Source organism: Galleria mellonella, unplaced genomic scaffold, assembly GCF_026898425.1.
Source record: "Galleria mellonella isolate WM207_F2 unplaced genomic scaffold, CSIRO_AGI_GalMel_v1 utg537, whole genome shotgun sequence".
Classification (NCBI taxonomy): Eukaryota; Metazoa; Arthropoda; class Insecta; order Lepidoptera; family Pyralidae; genus Galleria; species Galleria mellonella.
Window position 1 is genome coordinate 741,139 of NW_026442112.1, and position 20,776 is coordinate 761,914.

The 20,776-nt window shown below is 31.4% G+C and overlaps 1 protein-coding gene across 3 annotated transcripts in view; it reads right to left on the minus strand.

Annotated features, from left to right (window-relative positions):
* LOC113512628 (uncharacterized) overlaps nucleotides 1–20,776 on the minus strand; it is a 59,229-nt gene that overhangs the window by 6,243 nt on the left and 32,210 nt on the right. For all 3 annotated transcript variants that reach the window (XM_031914905.2, XM_031914904.2, XM_026896533.3), the window contains exons 2-5: nucleotides 19,560–19,779; nucleotides 6,586–6,797; nucleotides 5,852–5,987; nucleotides 2,015–2,148 (exon numbers count right to left, since the gene is read on the minus strand). In XM_031914905.2, the coding sequence (XP_031770765.2) occupies nucleotides 2,015–2,148; nucleotides 5,852–5,987; nucleotides 6,586–6,797; nucleotides 19,560–19,626 (549 nt within the window). In that variant the 5' untranslated portion in view covers nucleotides 19,627–19,779. The remainder of the gene's footprint in view (nucleotides 1–2,014; nucleotides 2,149–5,851; nucleotides 5,988–6,585; nucleotides 6,798–19,559; nucleotides 19,780–20,776) is intronic.

Here is a 20,776-nt window from a genome sequence, read left to right on the forward strand (position 1 = left end):
TTTAAACTAACGTGAAAAAGTACTTAGTGAGCTGCCATAATGTATCCCATTGTTGAGAGAACATTCTATTTTCGGATGATTGTATTCATGGACCACGTTTTCTCTGTGTTTACTGATAGAATAATATGGTCACATGCATTATTATAATAAAATAAAACTAGAGAGACTTTGTACAAAAGTCACCTGTTTGGATACCTCAACTACGTCTCTACTTTATATATATATTTTAGTCACCCAATAGTTACTGTATTTGCACAGCTGTGCTGTGTGTGTTGGTGTTTGAAGAATGGAGACAATGATATTGCTGGTTACAAATGGAAGCATAACAACTTAATTCTTAGGAATAATAACCAATAAGGATTGTCATGGATGTCAGAACGTATTTTGTGATGTTATATATTGTTCATGTTATTTTTTTTTTCAATTAAAAGTTGTATAAAAAATACCTACTTATTTGTGTTGTTAGAGATATACAAAATCTAAATAAAGCATTAAATGATACCCAATTAAGCTGCTTAATTAACTAAGAAGAGAAATAACTATGGTTCGCTACGTTACAGTATCTAAAAAATAGAAGAACCAAAAAGGCTGAAATAGCCAGAAGGTTAGAAAAAAGATTGGAAAAATAAAAATTACGACAAAAAAATTTTAATTCAAAAATAAAATAATGAATATTTTACTTTTGACGCTATGAGACATAATAAAAAAGATGTTTTCAGTATTCATCTCAGTATTCTTGTTCTTATCACGAAGCGTTAACAAAAGAACTTTTTATAAAGATATTCTTTCATTTTTCAAGAAGCCAATAAACATTTTATCGCTATCAGTCGACGTCAGATACGTAGTAATAAGTTCTGAAAGTATATATTTTATAGGAGACAGATAATGCTGCTTCTTGAGGTACCTAAATATCATTTTGTAGGGAACGAAATAATGATAAGATTTTTTTTAAATATACCAACACAAAGAAAATGACTACCGTCAAGCAGACGGTCTATATAAAACCAAATTTACATTATACTGTAAAACTAGCTTTGACGTTTGTTTTATAAAATTTACTATATTTAATTTACTAGTTAATTTCAAAACTAATCATTTTCTTGAAACTATTTGTCCATTGTGTATTGACGAACCTAGTGATATATATATATATATATATATAGTAACTGTAATAGAAAATCAGTGTTTTTACTGTTTTACATCACTCTCCAAAACGAAACAATATTCGCAACCAAACTACAAGGTGGCAGAAATAGGTGAGATAATAATACTTTACAGCTGAATTTGAAGGAAAATTTACCGTTAGTATGTTTATGTACATATAGTTAGAAAGCACCTAAATGAAATGTAGGATTAAAGGCGTACAACTGAGATTTTAATAATGAAAAACCCACATTTCGCGGTCCATATTTAAAAGCAATGTGGCAGGAGGCAAGTTTACCGCCGTCTTCCGGATTAATTAATTTCTTAAAGGCGTTTCATCATCCACTACCATAACAATTATTATTGCTAGGTACACGTCCCCCCCTTAAAGAGTAGAATAATCTTTGATGAAAATACCATCATCATCATCATCACATCAACCATTATCCGTCCACTGTTGAATATTTTAGTTACAACGAATTAGATTCGTCGGTTGACCTCTCAGTCGAAGTTGGACTTACCGAGTCGGACAAGTTGTCTCAGGTATTCATACTCGTCAACAACTTTGAGCATAGTGTTCTCAATCCTAACGGGTATAGACATAGTTAGACATGATTTCAATCTAGTCGATGTTCATCTGATGACCTACCTGTCGAGAAGTACTATTGAATATCCCATACACCTTACTATTGCCATCATCACGTAAGTCACACACGGTTGAACGACGTATTGTTCTGTTAGTCGCTTCTTGAAAATAAAAAAAGATCTGCGATATATGGATTTGGAAAACGAAGTCGTTATGCGTTAACAATCTATTCAATCCTAAAATATTTCATTTATACTTTTTGATTTATTCTGACAATTTTCATACCTTTTCATTGTCGATGTACCAGGTGAGACGCGGTGCTGGAGCCGCCGGTGCGCTGGTACAGTTGGCACGTAGTAACCCTCCCACCACCACATTTGGTTTGCCAAATGTTATAATTGGTGGATGCTTCTGTGAATCTGTGAAATTACGGGATACAGAGACATAACATCATAATTCTCAAAAATGACGATGCTGAATACCACAGTATCGTGATGCTCTTCATGTCTATGAGCGACGGTTACTACTTTCCATCAAGTGGGCTATCAGCTTATTAGCTATATTCAAATACTATAAAAAAATCTAAGAAAAAATAATCATATTACGTTCTAACGTAGAATTGATATCAACTCAAGTGTAGAACGGGAAATCACTGCGCATATTTTTTGATGTCGCTGAATAAAGCTGTATCTCTAACATTCTTATGTATGAAATTCGACAAGTTGAAGCGCAAGTGGATTTTCTACTTACATACGATGCTAACATAGTTCTTACATGATTTTTCCATTGTTATACTCAACGACGCATTTGAAAGATTAAGAGTAAATTGAAATAGGAACTATTGATTTTTTTTAATATATTTTGAAAGCTTTTCGAAGATCTAGAAAATAAAAAAATCTTCATTTTTTGTACATCACTCTGCATTACATGACTATATACCTATACTATACATGACTATACACGAGTATCTAAACATAACAATCACAAATAGGTTGACTTATAGAGAATGCTACTAGTATTAATTCCGCCTTTTGTAACATATTTTCAATAAAGTTTTTTAAAGAAATGTGGGAAGTGGGAAGATAAGGAACGATGACACATTTTAAAGCGTTACTTTAGTACGAGTAATTACATTCGTCTACCAATCTTACTCGTATCGTACCATGGTCGTAGCTGGGGGGGATATAAAGAGGCAATGCTGTACCTTAAAATTAAAGGCCCCAAGACAATTAGATACATTCGCTTTTTTGAAGTCACTTAATTATGGCTTCTGTCCTACCGTAAACTTTGGTCTAGCTACGATCCTGTATCGTGCATATCTTTCACTCATTGCCTTTATTCTCATTTCTATTCCTTTTACTTATCTTCTAGAAATATTAACTCTCATATATATAAATAAATTATAACCTCTTAATAAACCTAACAAAACACGATGTCAATCGAAAAACAAACAAGATTGTACTCCATAAGAAAACCGGATACAGTTATAGCAAAACCAGTTATTTTGTTTTAAAAACTAAACTACTAATTTTAATAACGTTTCTGTGGAATCAGCCTATATATCCTTTTAGATAAAAATCTATCAAATATACCCTTTCAGATAAAAAAATAATTTTCCAAATCGGCTTATAACTATCGGCTTACAACCGGTATGTGTAAAAAGCGGCCAGCTTTCTAGCATACTGATATCTAAATAACTGCATTGTAAATTAATAATAAATAAATAAATACAATAAATAAAAATACTGACCGACCGAATTGATAACCTCCTTCTCTTTGAAATCGGTTGAAAATATTCGAGGAAGATTGGTACTACACACAAACATACGCTATTTCAAAATGTCAACCATATTTGTGCATTACATTCTGTGATAGCTAGTATCTCAATAATAGGCATCTGTTTGTATGCAGTACAGTGTTGTGGATTTATTACATCAACTCCGCCGTACCATTTCAGCCGCATGTTCGGCATACGGAACCCTATAATTGGTTGATGTTTCATTCCCGACAGTGAATAATCGATAAATCAGTTGCTGATAGTATCTGTTAGCTACGAGCTCGCTATGGTGTCTCAAATTTAATATTGCAATAGGATTTTTAGTGAATTGATAACGATTATATTTTAGGTAATTTTGATAGAAGTTTCAGATTTTTATAGATTACTGGCTACTACTACCCATGATCGTCTGCCTGACCAGGATATGTTTACTAATATGGATAAACAGGAGATTTACCATGAAATAAACGAACGAAATAGTTATTATTACGAATTTTCGGACTAAATTTCGTGTTTATATTCATACCGAAATCGGTCCAATGAATGGAGCTTAACCAGTGGTTCATCATAAATCCTACCATAATAGTCCAAAGAAATGATATCTTAACATTTTTAGTATTTTTAAATATTATGTATCATGTAACTTTAACATTAAAATGCGTTTCGTTTAATCCTTTGTAGCCTTTATCTTTCTTCGTCACATACAATATATGTATACCAGATTTCATAGTGATTAGTTTAGCCGTTAAGACGCTATAAGGTAACAAACAAATTCACTTTTACGTTTATAATATTAGTAAGGATTATTATAGATAAAAATATATGAATATTTTAAATTTATTAAGTTTATTTTATAATTTTGTATTAGGTACGTTATTAAAAATCATGAGCCAAATATTTTTTTATCGAAGGAAACATAAAAAAATACAACACACTAAAATATAAACGACTTGTTTACATTTTCCTGTTTCACATTGTCTGCACAAAAATGTATAAAGCATAAAAAAGACTTTTTAGCTTTACGGGCTTTAAACAAAACAGAGAAGTTAATCTAGAGATCGGGAGGGTAAATGTGTAGCAAAAAAATAATATGAAATCGAATCCCATGCTGTTTATTTCGACTTGCATTCACTTTCTCCTTTTTAATATCAAAAAGCAATATCTGCGACCCAATATTATCCTGATTTACTTAGAAACAAAGTCAGTACAATTGTGTTTCCTTTATTTGTTATGACGGTCGTCTATGGAAGCCATTTTCTTGCGTGAAATGAGTTATTCATTCTAATGGAAACATTTTGTATTCTGCGTGTGTGTTCTATAATAATCATATTTCACTCACATAATATTTGTTACCAGTTATATTGATATATATCGGATATCCTAATTTGTGTTTTAAAACAGTCCTTCACTGAGTGATTTCAAGTTTGCACTTAACATATAGTATATTCGATATGAAAATTTACTTATCATTATCATAACTATTAATTGTTCACTGCTAAACATACACCTCCCCCTATTAGAGGATTTTACAAGTAGTTGCCATGTTTGACAGGCGGATTAGTAACCGCAACTAGGCTTTGGTGATATATTAAGAGGACTGCTGCTGCTCATCCCTTGACCATTAAGTTAAATTTAAATTTATTTATAAATGTCACCGATCATCTTTCAAACTTATTATAAGAGAAAGTTCTTAAGAGCATGTTAATCCTTTTAGTAAATACAATGTTCATATTATTTATATAATTACTATTGCTTCCTTTACTATCAAATACATATATATTAAACAAATGTATTATATTGTTTATGAATTTTAGAATAGCAAACAAGCTGACGGTCCACCTGTCGGAAGGTAACCGTCAAATATAGACATGAATAGCAGCACCTTGGACGTCACTCTAATAACCCATAGTGCCCTTCATGCGTTAACATTTCTGAGTAATATATTGTTAAACCATTTGGTCCCGGCATAGAATGGGCCACCTTCTTCCTTTTCTATATGTATCGCAAGAGGCGACTATGGAAATTTATTTGTCGAAAAATGGCCAGCAGCTTCTTAAAACATTACCAAAAGCCTAATTGCAGTTGCTAAGCCACCCATCAAGCGACACAACTACAGGCATTATTCCCTTTATAATAGAGGCCTATGGTCAGCAGTGGATGGTTGATGGCTGATATGATGATAATTTTAAAACCTTATTTCTTTTATATTCTTCACTTAATCGAAACTTTGTAACTTATATTTAAAATGTTTAATACAGTTATAAAAGCGTATATTAATATATTTTTTATTGCTATTATTATTCTGTCCTGGAATGTTTCACATAATATCTGGGCACACTACTTACAAACGACAGTCAGCTGGTGAGGTGGGGAGGCGGCTGTGAAGATGGGCGTCTCCAAGGACACCTCGCACCAGTACAACCCAGAAGCGGAGGGGTCTAAATTATCTATGGTTATCGAATTCTCGGTTACCAGAGACATCTGCAACAAGAAATAATAATTAAAATTGTTATTGTTTATGATAGCATTAGGATTGTGATAAAAAATATACATAAGTATATTTTAATAATTATTACCTAATTAACTAATGTTCTGGGCCGAAGAGGGAGGTAAAAAGTTAGTAGGAGAGTGGAATATATTTTGTAATGTGATTGTAAAAAAATATATCATAATGTGCAATGCAACTGTATTAATAAATAAATAGTTATGTATAATAATCAGTCTGTTTAATTTAACATCATCAAATCAGCCGTTATCTGTCCACTGCTGAAAACAGGTTTTCCCCAATAGATTGCAATAAGCAACGGTTTCGAGCTACCTGCCTTGCAGTGCATTTGAGGCAGTGAATGGAGCATTCATTGGGAAAATCGTCCTTATAGCATTTGCATATTCGGAGTGCTACTCGAAAACATTTTTTTTTTCCATCAATTATCGATTCTTCGTGTTATGTGATGGACCCATTACAACTTCCGCTCGCTTATCCTTTTAATTATATCAGTCGGTTTCGTTATAGATATTATATTATTATATATATATATATATATATATATATATAGATTATTATTATTTATTAACTTACATTAAGTTTTCCTCCAGTGAAAGTATAATTTGTGAACGGCGGTACCCTCTCTCTGACGTACTGCAGCAGTTTGGCCCCAGATCTTAGGAACTCCACCTTGTACAGCAACTGAGGTGGCACTTGGTGGAGACATCGAAGAGTTGCTGATCCTCCGCGCGCCACCCAGCTAGGTGCCGTCAGCCGTACATCGACGTCGGTAGCTTGACCATTTCCTATGACATTATAAACAAATATAGATTAATAAAACATCTTGTAAAATTACTAGTATATCACGTTGACGTGTTACGCGGTAAAGTACTAAAGACCATGTAGTTTTGATAATACGGCCTACTTTTGCTTCATATTAAAACTTTATAATAATAATTTGTATTTATTATAAATAAAATTTATTCGATTATATTCTGACATTTATGTGCGTGTAATCTATAGTCATTGTTTGCTATAGGTACGTATGTCAGCATTTTACACAAAAAATTGTTATTTAATTAATGTATGATAGATACTGTTAGTTGTATTTCAAATAAATAAAATATAAAAGAAAAACATTGTGCATGATATTTCCTCGGCATGTCCTGAACAAGCAAATCTAACTTAACAAAATAATAATTTTAATCTATTTCAATAGAACTTAACAAAAATGTAAAGAAACTAATAAAATTGGCCAGACAGTCTGTCGATGTCCAATAGCAGTACAAATAAAAATCTATTAATTGAATAAACGTTTCGATTTGATACTAATTTCGTTTGGAGAGTGTTACTGTGATAATTTCGACAAAACTTAGTTACCTTTTCATTAAGTTTTATTGAAATAAATGAGTAAGCGATTGACTATAATCCCTTTATGGGGATGAGGAAAATAAAATTTTATGTCATTGTATAAAGATGAATTTTATAAAAAAAATATTCTCGTTTTTGTCTAGCTTTAAAATATTCGTGATGATGTGGTGATAGTGTAACCACAACCTAACGACCTCTTATACACTGTGGTGATTATGATGAATGGAGAATGAAAGTGCCCGCCTTGTGTATAATATGACCTCTGAATTTCTGTCATTCCGTGAAAGAGCTGTACATATTCATGGGTTTTAGATATAAAAACCATGACTGGCTATCACAGTATTTGTTCTTAGTCAATGACATGCAAATTTCTAAAAAATTGCATGGCATTGACTACACTCATCATCATATCAGCTTTTAACTATCCACTGCCGAATGTAGGCCTTTCCCATAAGGGGGGTTTTACCAGTAGTTACCTCACTTGATGGGTTAGCAATCACCGTTAGGGTTTGGATATTATATGTATAATATAGATATTATCTATATTATACAATAGTATTAGACATATATAGGTGTATAGTATACACCTATATACTCGTATGTATAATACCTCGTTGTTGATAGCACGATATTAATTTTCTGTCGATCTTACCGATATTTTTAAAATTTATTAAAATATCGATATTTATTGCTATATTTGAATGTCTATATCACATAAAAATGTCTGAAGGGTCCTAATTTTAAATGTTTTATGGTCAAATAAAATCACAAAACTTTCCATAAACATATTTTAAAAATTTATTTCAATACAAATATTGCTATTTATTTTTAAAGATTTCTACAATTATTATAAATTTATAATAATACCCCGTTCATTAAAATAAATAAAATTCTACTACATATTGCACCGAAGATCCGAATGTACAAAGAGAAATGTATACATCTGAAAACACGACCCTCTTTTCTTTGGTAGTCGGGCAAAAAGCAATAGACAAATTGCGAAATTCCAGTAACGGTTACATTTTATCTTGCGCGTATGTCATTCTAGAGTTAATGGGGTCACATTCCAATTTAAGTTTCAAAATGTTGGTGGACATTATTTGCCGTGCGAGTCACATTACTGTCGCAAATGTTTTATTAAAACAGTAGGTATTTTTCAGAAATTTAAGGATTATACGAGTGTTAAAGGTTGACGAATAATACAATACGTTAATTACAAACATACTTAAGCGGTTAAACAGATTTTAATGGATTTTAGTAGATTGACCATTATTCTAGGTAGTATACTAAACATGGGCCTTTTTCTATTTGGGGAGCTTTGCTAGCAATTGCCATGCTTAACAGGCTAATTGGCAACCGCAGTTAAGCTTTGATGATGTTTTAGAGCGATGCTGCGGCCCATCCCTTGACCATTAAATTCTCTTAGTCGTCTTTTACGACACCCACGGGAAAGAAAGGCGTGGCACATTCTAGGTCGGAATCACACCACAAACTGCTTAATAAGTAACTACTTATGTATTACTAATCTATTTAATCTCAAGATATCGTAACGACTAAAAAATAATTACAAGAGTCAAATATCTGAAATTAGGTATCCAATCTTATAAGGAAATCTAAGTTAAGATGAATCAATTTTTGTTTAATTGCCAATTGAATTAAAATAGTTAATTTAATAAGAAATTAAACAGTTAGAGAACCTTTACCCATTTGCTTACGAAACCCTAAAACGGGAAACTCTGACATACATACAAATGGCTTCACAACATTCTAACTTCTTATTTGACTACGAAGGAAACCCTGAAAAAGTAAAAAGTGTAGTGTTTACTAGGAGCGAGGTCGGGACATTGTTTACACATTTATTACAAATCCACCGCGGGCTCCTTGTTCCATGTAGATTTAGGTACAGATTCAATTCTAAGTGAGAATGCAACGTGTATATAACGAGAACCTCTTTAACGTACGACTGGAACGTGTCTGAAGTTGTTTGCCAACTTTAATTTGAGTAAAGCAGAGACAATTCAGCGTGTACGTAGCTGTTCACATCTTTGTTATATTCAGCAGAATTACATGCTTTCGAACGTTGTTTCGTATTAAGGTAACGTCAAATAAACGTACCTATATATTTTTTTAATAAATTAAATGTATATGTGCTTGAGCACACGCTTACACATGCACATACATCTGTGCATATATATGTGTGTGTGTAATAACTAATATAATTAGAATTGAAAATTATTCCTAATCTCATTACCATATAGTAATATATGTATTGCCCCATCCTAAATACAAATTTCATCATGATCGGTTTAAAGGATAAAATACTAAGAAGTGACAAACTTAGTAATATATATATATATATATATATATATATATATATATATATATATATATATATATATATATATATATATATATATATATATATATATATATATATATATATATATATATATATATATATATATATATATATATATATATATATATATATATATATATATATATATATAATATTTCATATTCATAAGCATAATAAGATTTTATATGCACAATTTAATTTCTAACATTCTTTTATTAAACGACATTTATCACGAACAATAGCAAAATATTTAAATCAAATATCGCCAAGCACTGCATCAAACGTGCTGAATTGTGCTGTTCTGAAAGGGACGAAATTTATCGCTTTTCAAAACTGGCAATTTACTGCACGCCATCTTGATTTTCAATTTTAAACTGTAATAAAATTTTTGGTACCTACGAATCCATTTTGATTTACATTTGTATATATACTGAAACTTTACAAACATTTAAATCCTAAAGTTACTAAACATATTTGGATGTTTAATCGCTTGTTACACAATAACACTTAAACAGCTGGACTTTTCTACACAAAATACAAATATACTTTTTTTTTATACAACATAGAATGGCAAACAAGCTGATGGTCCACTGATGGAAAGTGGTAATCGTCGCCTATAGACATGAGCAGTACCATGGACATAACAGAGTATACTGTTTCGCCCATGATACCCCCTATGCGTTGCCATTCCTAAAGACTCAGGTGTTATTCCTCTGTATCCAGTAAATTCATGTCATATCCCACCCTTCAAACCGAAACACAGTCATGCAAACACAACTGCTTCACGGTTGAAACACGAATGGGACAGAGGTATCCAAGCAATCGACTTTTGTTTAAAGTCTCCCTCTGGTAAAAGACTATATTGTAGCATAAGAAATAATATATTGTATCCTAATTTAAATACGCATAACCGTGAATATCGCTTATTTAATTGTCGCTTTATACAATAATAATGGAATATACCAAATTTTGTGTTTTTATTTTATTTATTTACTTTTTATTGCACCTATTAAGAATAATACAAATTTATAAGTATATTACACTTCAAGTACAAAAGGCGATTTTATTGTTAAAGCAATCTCTTTAAAACAAACTTAGTAAAAGAGAAAAGAAAAACACAGTAGCTGTTTGGCGCAAGATTTGTATGTAATAAAAAAACGCTCATGTTAATAAAATATGCGATAATTACATGCATACTATAAAAATTACTAGAGACTAATATCGGTTGTTGTTCTTTAAGATTTAAATTTTCACATGTTAGCCCCTTTCATATCATAAAAATATTCAAACAGCTAAATTTAAAAATTACGGAAGACCTTTGGGGCATGTCTGTAAAAGTAGTTAGTTCTTTCATAGATATTGTTGCTCCATATCTAGCCACTATTTTTAATAAATGTATTGATAATGGCGTTTTTCCACATTTAAAATTTAGCAAATTAATCCCACTATTTAAATCAGGAGATAAATTTGAGCCAGGGAACTATAGACCTATATCTATTTTGCCAGTTCTAAGTAAGGTGTTTGAAAAGATAATGTTAAATCAAATGTTACATCACTTCAGGGTTAACGGACTGCTTCACAGTCAGCAATATGGTTTCACCGCCGGCAAGTCTACCACTGACGCAGGTGTTGCGCTAATGACACATATTTTCGAATCTTGGGAGAGGTCACAGGATGCACTCGGAGTTTTTTGTGACCTATCAAAGGCATTTGATTGTGTGGATCATAAAACGCTTTTGTACAAGCTCGAACATTATGGTATAAGAGATAATGATCTAAAATTAATGAGAACTTATTTAGAGGATAGGGTTCAAACTGTAGATATTGACGGTGTAAAATCTAAGGGAGCTAATATTAAGATGGGCGTTCCACAAGGGTCAATCTTAGGCCCCTTTCTCTTTTTAATCTACATAAATGACCTTCCCTTTATGGTAGAGAAAATTGCAGATATAGTGCTGTTTGCGGATGATACTTCGTTAGTGTTTAAAATTGGACGTCAAAGTAATCAATTAGACGATGTAAATTGTGCTATGTCTGCAATATTAAATTGGTTTACATGTAATAACCTATTATTAAATTCCAGCAAAACAAAGTGTATAAAATTTACACTTCCTAATGTAAGACTAATAAATACACAGTTATTGCTTAATGACGAAATAGTAAATTTTGTTAATGATACAGTTTTTTTAGGTATAACAGTGGACTCGAAATTACAATGGGGGCCCCATATTTCAAAATTGGCCAGTAGACTCAGTTCTGCTGCATATGCAATTAGAAGAATTAGGCAATTAACAGACGTGGCGACGGCTAAACTTGTATATTTTAGTTATTTCCATAGCATAATGTCTTATGGCATACTGCTGTGGGGTAAAGCAGCCGATATAAATACTATATTTGTTTTACAAAAGAGAGCCATACGTTCTATTTATGGTATGGGTTCAAGAGAGTCATTACGTCAGTGCTTTAAAGACTCAAATATCCTCACAGTTACTTCACAATACATTTATGAAAATATTATGTATACACGGAAGAACTTAGCGAGTTTTAAAAAACTCAAAGACTGTACAAGTAGAAACTTACGCAATATAAATAAGCTTATTTTACCTAAATGCCGTCTGCACAAAATCAGTAATTCATTCTATGGTAATTGCATAAGATTTTATAATAAACTGCCGGAATCTGCATTAAATCTGACAGAGAGGCAATTCAAATCTTATATTAAACAATTTTTATGTAAGAAAGCCTATTACAGGATAGACGAATTCATAGATGACAACATATCAAGTAAATAATTAGTTTATTAGCATACAACGTTATAATTTTTTTTTCTCATTGCTTTCTTGATTTAATTGATTAATTTTAGAAATATGAAAGCGTAGCGGTTTTTTGTATTAATTGCCGCATGCATTCTTATGTAAAATGTGAATACTATAACTATCAGATGGCAATTGTGAGTAGCTTTGACGTGGTCTAGTGTTTTGAGTAGTCATGCTCACTAAAATGTCCAGACTTGTGGCGGCGTGGTGGGCCGGGTCATTGGGCTCCCTAAAATATGGTCGAGCGCAGTGATGGCTGGCTCATCCGTCATACTCGTGAACGGGTGCTGCTTGTAGGGACTGGTCTGCTCTAATCACTATGACTGATTTCCTCTTATTAATTGTTTAACCAGTTGGTTATGTATTCAATTTTTTTTTTCTTTTTGAGTATTTAATTGAATTAGTGCTAATTGGTGGTTTGTATTCACACAATTAAACTTAAAAATGTAAAATAATAATAAAATTATTTAAAAGAGCATCACGCAAGTTTCTTGCTCGTTCTTCTTGTGATGAGACAGCTTTCCGAACGAGCGGTAAATTAAAAAAAATGTAATGACTTTTCAAAAGTGCTTCAATGTAAGTTTATTTGAATAAATGATTTCTATTCTATTCTATTCTATTCTATTCATAACCATACATTTTTTTTATGCAACTTAGAATGGCAAACAAACTGATGGCCCACCTGATGGAAGGTGGTAACTATCGCCTCTAGGCATGAGCAGTACCAGTACAAAACAGAGTATACTTTTTTATGATGATGTATGATACCCCCATGCGTTGCCATTCCTGAGGTGTTATTCCTCTGTACGCTGTAAATTTACTGTCATATTCCACCCTTCAAACGAAAACACAGCTATGCAAACAACTACTTCATGGTAGAAACACTAATGGAACAAAGGAAGCAAACGACTTTTGTGCAGTCTCCTCTGGTTACATACATATAAACAGTACATGTTACATAAATTATTTCATACACAAAAACAATTTATAATGATAGGTAGTGGGATTTTATTAGATTTTTGAAGGTGGTTTATGACCGATCGCAGAGTGAGTTCCATAGTCGTACGGCGTGCACAGAAAAGGATTATGAGTGAAACTAAGAGCTATGAGAAGTTATAAGGCAGCAGATTTCAGCACTGCGCAAACGTATTTTTATATAATAAAATTCTTAATGACAATTTAAAAATTAGGTAAATAAAATATTAATGAGATACTGAATGAGAGTTGGTATTTTTAATCATAGAACAGAAAATTTTAAAATAATAATTAACTATCCTAAATTGTATAACCTATGAATTAGTTAGGTAATTATAATTAGAAATTCTAATTCTATTAAACACGCTATTTATTAGCCAAATGTTGTTAAATATTTGTATAAAGAATAAAATGGTAATAAAACAAGACCAAATACCAACTCTTCAGCTTAATTAATCAATTGTTAATTACTATATCCTTAGTGCTTGTTTGAAGTAAAACTAGACTGCATCGTCCGGCATTTTATTTTCTCATACGTAGGTACATTAACGTAAACATCGACAGAATAGTTTAAAAGCTGACAGAAATATAAATTTTTTGCCCTGATCAGACCTGAACGATATTTTCACTTACTTGCAAGAAAATTTAATATAAGTTGCCTATCTATAAATTACATTAATAAAATAACTGGGCATGCAGCGTTCGAGCACCGCTATTTAAATACCGTACCCTCCACGTAAATACAGCAATAACCTAAGAAGCGGTTGACACTCTTACAATATACGACCTCTTATACCCATTGAAGATTATGGAGCTTTTTCCCTGGCCTCCCATAAGTTGCTGGGGATATAAATCTACGTTAAGTCATTGTTATTTCTGGAATGTTTTTACTGGCAATATTTATAAGAGAAAAAATAATTTAAGATCCAATTTTATTATTTATAGCACACGCAGATTGATTCTAAAAAAATAGGTTAGTTTTTTCTTGCAGAATGATGTAATAAAATGAATACTTAGTTATAGATTAAAAATAGAATTTAGTAAATTCTAGTTTCAGTTATTTTGTGCCTGAAGGAAAATGGTAATTTCAGTCGTTACAACATTAATATAAGACTAACACTAGTTTAATCACTATTGTTAACAATAAGAAATATTGTTAACAATTGAATTGACATCAAACACATAAATTTAGAATTGGCACTAATCGTGAATATTTAGAATCTTCATTATTTTATACCTCACTGGTGGCCCATTGTACATCATTAGCATAATAGAGTGTATTATTAGAAAAATGATAATAGATCATCATCCATAAAAAACCCTGTTACTAAATTCTAATTCACGTGTAAAAGACCGTACTTACATGTACGCATTGCGTTAGGTTAACTTTCAAAATTTACATTTAATAAAATTTATGGTCCGTTACAAAGCGACAATGGAAACACTACTAGAGTTGTTAAAGCATTCATGGTAACTTGTCCCGGTATCTTTACATCTTTCATCCGAAACTTAGACAAACTTGCTACCAACAACCCTATTCGAGGGTGACATAAAAGACGCCCGGAAGATACGATCCCCTGTGCACGTCAGTTGCCCAGACAATGAATGTGCTATCGTTTAAAGTGATCTGTGATTAAAAGAAAACGTTCCAGCTAAACCTATAAGATTGTGCTTAAGATCTTGAGACCATTTTAACCAGGGATTGAATCAGTGAGTGAAAGATATTAGTTTTCTAATTTTGGCATTATGTTAATGATGCAGTTTACTCCAGTCTGGCAATGATTGTACATACCTGATCAAATTTCAAATAAAATTGAACAATTTTAAATATTGTTCTGTGTAAAAATTGATTTACAAATACCCCAATACATTAATCATAAGATAAATATGTTGAGAATTTATAATGGATTCATTATTATTAACTGCAAAGTTTCAGAGATAAATTATTGTTTAAAGGAATTATTGTTTAAATTACAATTCGGAAATGTTTGTAAATAATTCACTTGCATTTTATATAGCTATAATATTAAAACCTTAAACTGTCCACTGCTGAACATAAACCTCCCTCTTGGGAGTTTTGCCGATAGTTGCCATGCTTTACAGGCGAAAAAAGAAAGGGGTGGCTTATTCTATATCGGGACCACACGGCAAATTGATTATATTGGTCGCCTGTTAATGTTGTGATAATTAAGTCTATTGTTTTCCTTTGTTTTTTTATTACAGCACATGTGACCGCACCACACATAGACAACACGTTTCATAAATGCGACCAACTAAAAAGATTGATTGGTCATACTATGCCGGCTTACTGAGTTCTTTTTCACGTTAAATTCGAAGATTCCAAAGTTATGGGATGAAAGAAACCCGTCACGGTAAAGGCAATTTCACATTATTACGGTACATTTTAAATAAAAGTTGTAACATAAATATACTTTTTGCATATCAAGTAAATAAATTACCTTTGGAGTAATATGTAAATTTATTTATCAATGTTTAATCGTTTTATTTATTTATACCATCCTATTTTAGTTGGCGAATAACTTTCCCTTATTCGTGTATGAATATTTTAATATTCCCTATATGGTAGTCAATATTTATTCGTTATCAGTTGAAGCAGGTACCTTCTTAAGATCGGATTTACGAGCGTCTTTGTAAGTTTAGTGAGATTTCGGTCCATAAATAACAATTCCTTGGAGCGTGTGCCATTTGACCCGAATATTTTGTTCAATTTGTATAAAAGCAAAACCATGTCGCCGATTCATTGTAACCTTACAATAATTTAACGCCACGCTTCAGGTCTAATTGTGTCTGCAGTGGAATATGTGTTCTGGGTTACATTGACCTAATTATTATATGAGTGACCTATTTTTAAGGCGTAACATTTATTTTTAAGGTACTTAGTTTTAAAATTTGGAATGTTTTTTGTAGAGTCCTTTTAGCTAAATAAGTTTCTTGGGATAATAAGATCTAATTTTTTAGAGATTTTCTAATGGAGGAAGTATTCAGTTTATTGATATTACGTGTGATTTTTAACACTTTTTTATGCAGATAACAATATTTTCTATTGTATTAGTCTCGTTTTAAATTTATGACAAACTACCGTTCTTTTTCTATATAATATCTGTTGTTTAAAAATATTTTTTTTTATAGGCACACGATTTTGCGATTCAAGTTAAAATGTTTTTGATATAACTACGAAACATTTCGTCACTATTCGGTGATTTTCATCACGATTGATGTGTCTGTTTTTGTCTTTTTTCTTAAGTACCTATTAAAAAGGACTTAAAAATAGTTTATGGATACTCTACATTGAAGATGGGATGTTTCTTGTGCAAATAAACACACAATATCCTAGTTAATTGTAGAATAAATTTAATATTAATGTTATGATGTAATTTACCATATGTGGCGACAAGACTGAAGATCAATCTATCAATCTTTGCAACGTTTGAAGACAACATTTGAAGAACTTTGAATTAAGTTATTAAATAAGGTAGAAATAGAGTAATCGCTGCGACTATTATGTAACTTATGTGTTAATAACTCGTTCATACATGAACATTTATAATTATTATGATAATCTATTTAAGGCAAATATAATTTTATTTTATATAAATAGTGATACATAATTTTTTTTATCTTTTTTTATATATAATAAATTAAAACATCACACAATGATTACTACTATTTCATTTTACAATATTTAAAACAATCCACAATAACAAATATATACTTTTTGTATCTACTTTATCCGAGGACTTTCAAAATTATCCTTTTTAGAATACTTCTATGAATACCTTCCGTGATAGATAGTATCCTATCAATCCAATAATACTTTCCAAAAGGCACGGGTACATCCTTCTAAGAAGGGGATATTAACTTAAGATTAAATTGCGCTGGCCAGATGTCTTGAGGTTTTATTTCGAATTTTTCTTTTTCTGCACTGGTTTATATTGTATTTTGTTCCCTTAGCTTATTACGGTATTCTGAGAATAATAAGAAGTGATGACGCATTGTATTTTTATCTCTTCAGCGCATGAACAAGTAGGATAATAATGTACTAATAAAAAATAATGTAAGTAAGAATTGTCCTTTACATTGTTTTCTATCCGTGAAATGTTTTAGGCGACTTTCTAGCAAGGTTAAAAAAAAACTTAGTACTTTAGCTTAGTAAACACCGCTTCGAAAGTTTATTATTTCTCTTAAAGTTCCTGGACATTTACGGTACATTGTTTGTAATTTTATTAATAGGTATCACCTCATATTTACAAGATGAAACCTAGTTGCTTTAATTTTGAAATTTACATTTAAAGTACAAGTATTATTAGTAATGTAAAAAAAAATATGTCACTAGATAAATAAAAAATTAAGAAGAATACAATTTATTTTCAATTCATGGTAATTTCGTACCAAAAGATACTTATAAATATATTAAATATCGTGGTTTCAATATACAAGCTGATGGCGCACCTAAAGAAAATGGTACCCATCACCTATAGATATGTACAGAACAGTGGGAATCATAAAATATACTATGTTATATAATGTATTACCATTGCCTAATGTATTGCTCTTCCAGAGGACTATGGTATTATTATAGTATTGCCGTGTGATTCCGGCATAGAATAGACCATCCCTTCCTTTCTCATGGGGGTTGTAAGAAGCGAGTAAGGGAACTTAATGATCGAGGGATGCGCGGCAGTTCAAATTCAAAGGATTAAGGTTAAAGAATTCTGCAGTGATTATAGGCCATAAGGGGTTAACGGCTGATATGGTGATGGATTTTACCTTACAAATATTTTTCCCGCGGGTGTCGTAAGAGGCGACTAAGGGACTTAATAGTTGGAGGATGGGCAGCAGTGTCCCTCTTAAAACATTACCAAAAAGCCTAACTGCGGTTTCCAACCCGCCTGCCAAGCGTGGCAACTACTAGTAAAACCCCCCAATTAGGGTAATGAGTGATATGATGATGATGGATTTATACATCCTTATCCTGCAATTTCACTTAGATTCTATAATTCATCATTATTATATTTTGCCAAATAGGTTTTCAATTATGATCCAACAAAATTGTACCCGTATTAAATGATACGTAACATTCTATTTCTATGTCACAAACGTACGATTGGGGCCATGCGATATTGCCCGCGGTCAATGGTTGCGATGCATCTGACACGATGCTATAAATTGCCGACATTTTGTCCTATTCATAGTACGATATGTTACAATAGAAGGTCAGAGGGTTCTTGTTTATTATAGGCGGAACGATTTTCTTTTTAGAACATCCAGTTTAAAGACTATGCCTATAGATAGACGAGCTTATATTTATGAACGAACGACAAAGTAATATTAATAGTTTCCACTTTTAGCGTGAAACTTGTTGAGCTTAAAATATTAATATAGATCGTTTATATTAGTATCTTATTTTGTTTTTAGGGAACTTGTGTTATTTATGTCTATAATAAATAAGTATAGTAAAATTTTCTAGTGTGATCTTAATTATGTTTCTATATTTTGTTTATTTAGCAAAGAAACAATTTGTGATACTTAGAGTAGTTAATTTAGTTTATAAATAACGTTTATGAACGAACTGTCATTAGTGTTTTTAAATCTCAAGTATAAAACTTATTTAAATATGACAAACATAATAAATTTATAAAATTTCCGTTATTATTGTATATATAAGTGTCTTGAAGTATCTTGTTGAAAATTATTTCATTCGGAAATTTTAAACAAACATATCGCGCTAATCTTCAGTTGTAGAATTTCTACTGGCATGAATTCTTTATAATTATATCTAAATATCAACTAATCAAACTAACTAATCAAATCCTGCTCATTATTCTGAAATAATATATGGATAAAAAAACAAAACAAAACCATTATATGATAAATGACGATCGTTACCACTTTTCATCAGATGAGCCGTCTGCTTGTTTGCCATTCTATGTAAGTATCATAAAAAAATATTTCAAGTATATACCTCTATAGTCTTCATAGAATTTTTTGTCCTTAAGAATAAAAAAATAATAATATCTATCACTTACCTTGTTTTATAGCAGTGAAAAGGAATAGAATCCAATAACGCCATGACAATATCCGGTACTTCGGCATCGCCCACAGTCGCGTTTTATTGCACCATAACTTCTTTACACTCACTTTCTCTTAGTTATTAGCACTTGTTATCACAATATATTATGTTTAGACATTTTATTAATAAACCATTTAATATTCACGACTGCCTTTATTGTCACATCGCCATAGAATCTGAATATGAAGTCACAAGTTCCGAATAAATAGTCGATGTACGAAATAAAATAAAAATTAAACAATAATACTCATTCAGTATTAATTATAAATAAAACACACAAATTATGAAATTAAGAAGATTAAATTACCTTTGCTGTTTAGAAATATTTTTGGCACAAAAATATTATACAAAGATTAAAGTGTTTAAAAAATATTACCTACAAAGTGAATTTATTTTGTATAATTTAATTCTTACACTTGTCTTCGTCAAAGTTGCCTTAGGAACTAATTTAAAAATGGTATTAATTATGGATATTTTTGGTATTAACATATCGTTTTATCAATATACATATTTTTCCTGATAAAAGTTTTAAATAATATCATAATGTACAGTATGTGTACTCAATATATACTCAATACAAGCTGATGTTTAAAAAATAATGTTTCTAAGAGGTCCATGTTCCATTTTACGAAATAGAAAAAAAAGGAAGGCAGGTCCCATAATTAATTAGGACTTTTTTAATTGCGCAATAGCTACATACCTATGTACATGTACTTGAAAACGCTTAAGTTTTTATACTAATAGTGGCTTTCCCTTAAATTTGGCTCTTGGTAATAGAAAAACGATAAAACCCACAGCCTCAATCATCTATCTTTTAACCGAAATCCACTTTTTGGAGTACAAACAAAAACCAGATTATCATCTACATTATTATACAGGCAAAAACTGTACAAAAAGTCACCTAGCAAATGTCCTAGGTGCCCGCTTAATGCGGACGGTCCGTTCTCTTATCGGACGACATCAGTCCCAACATGATAATAAAGGGTTTGCTTCAACCCTTCCAACGATCGTACATTTTATTCAATGTACCTCCGATATATCTTCGAGTGACGTAACTTTTCGGACGCTGTCGTACCCTCGCTCGTTCTTGCTGCTAAGATATTTATTGTTCTTATGCCTTTTAAATCGTTTTGGAAGTTCTTTAACGAAAGTTTAGTCTTTTCATGTGGTTAT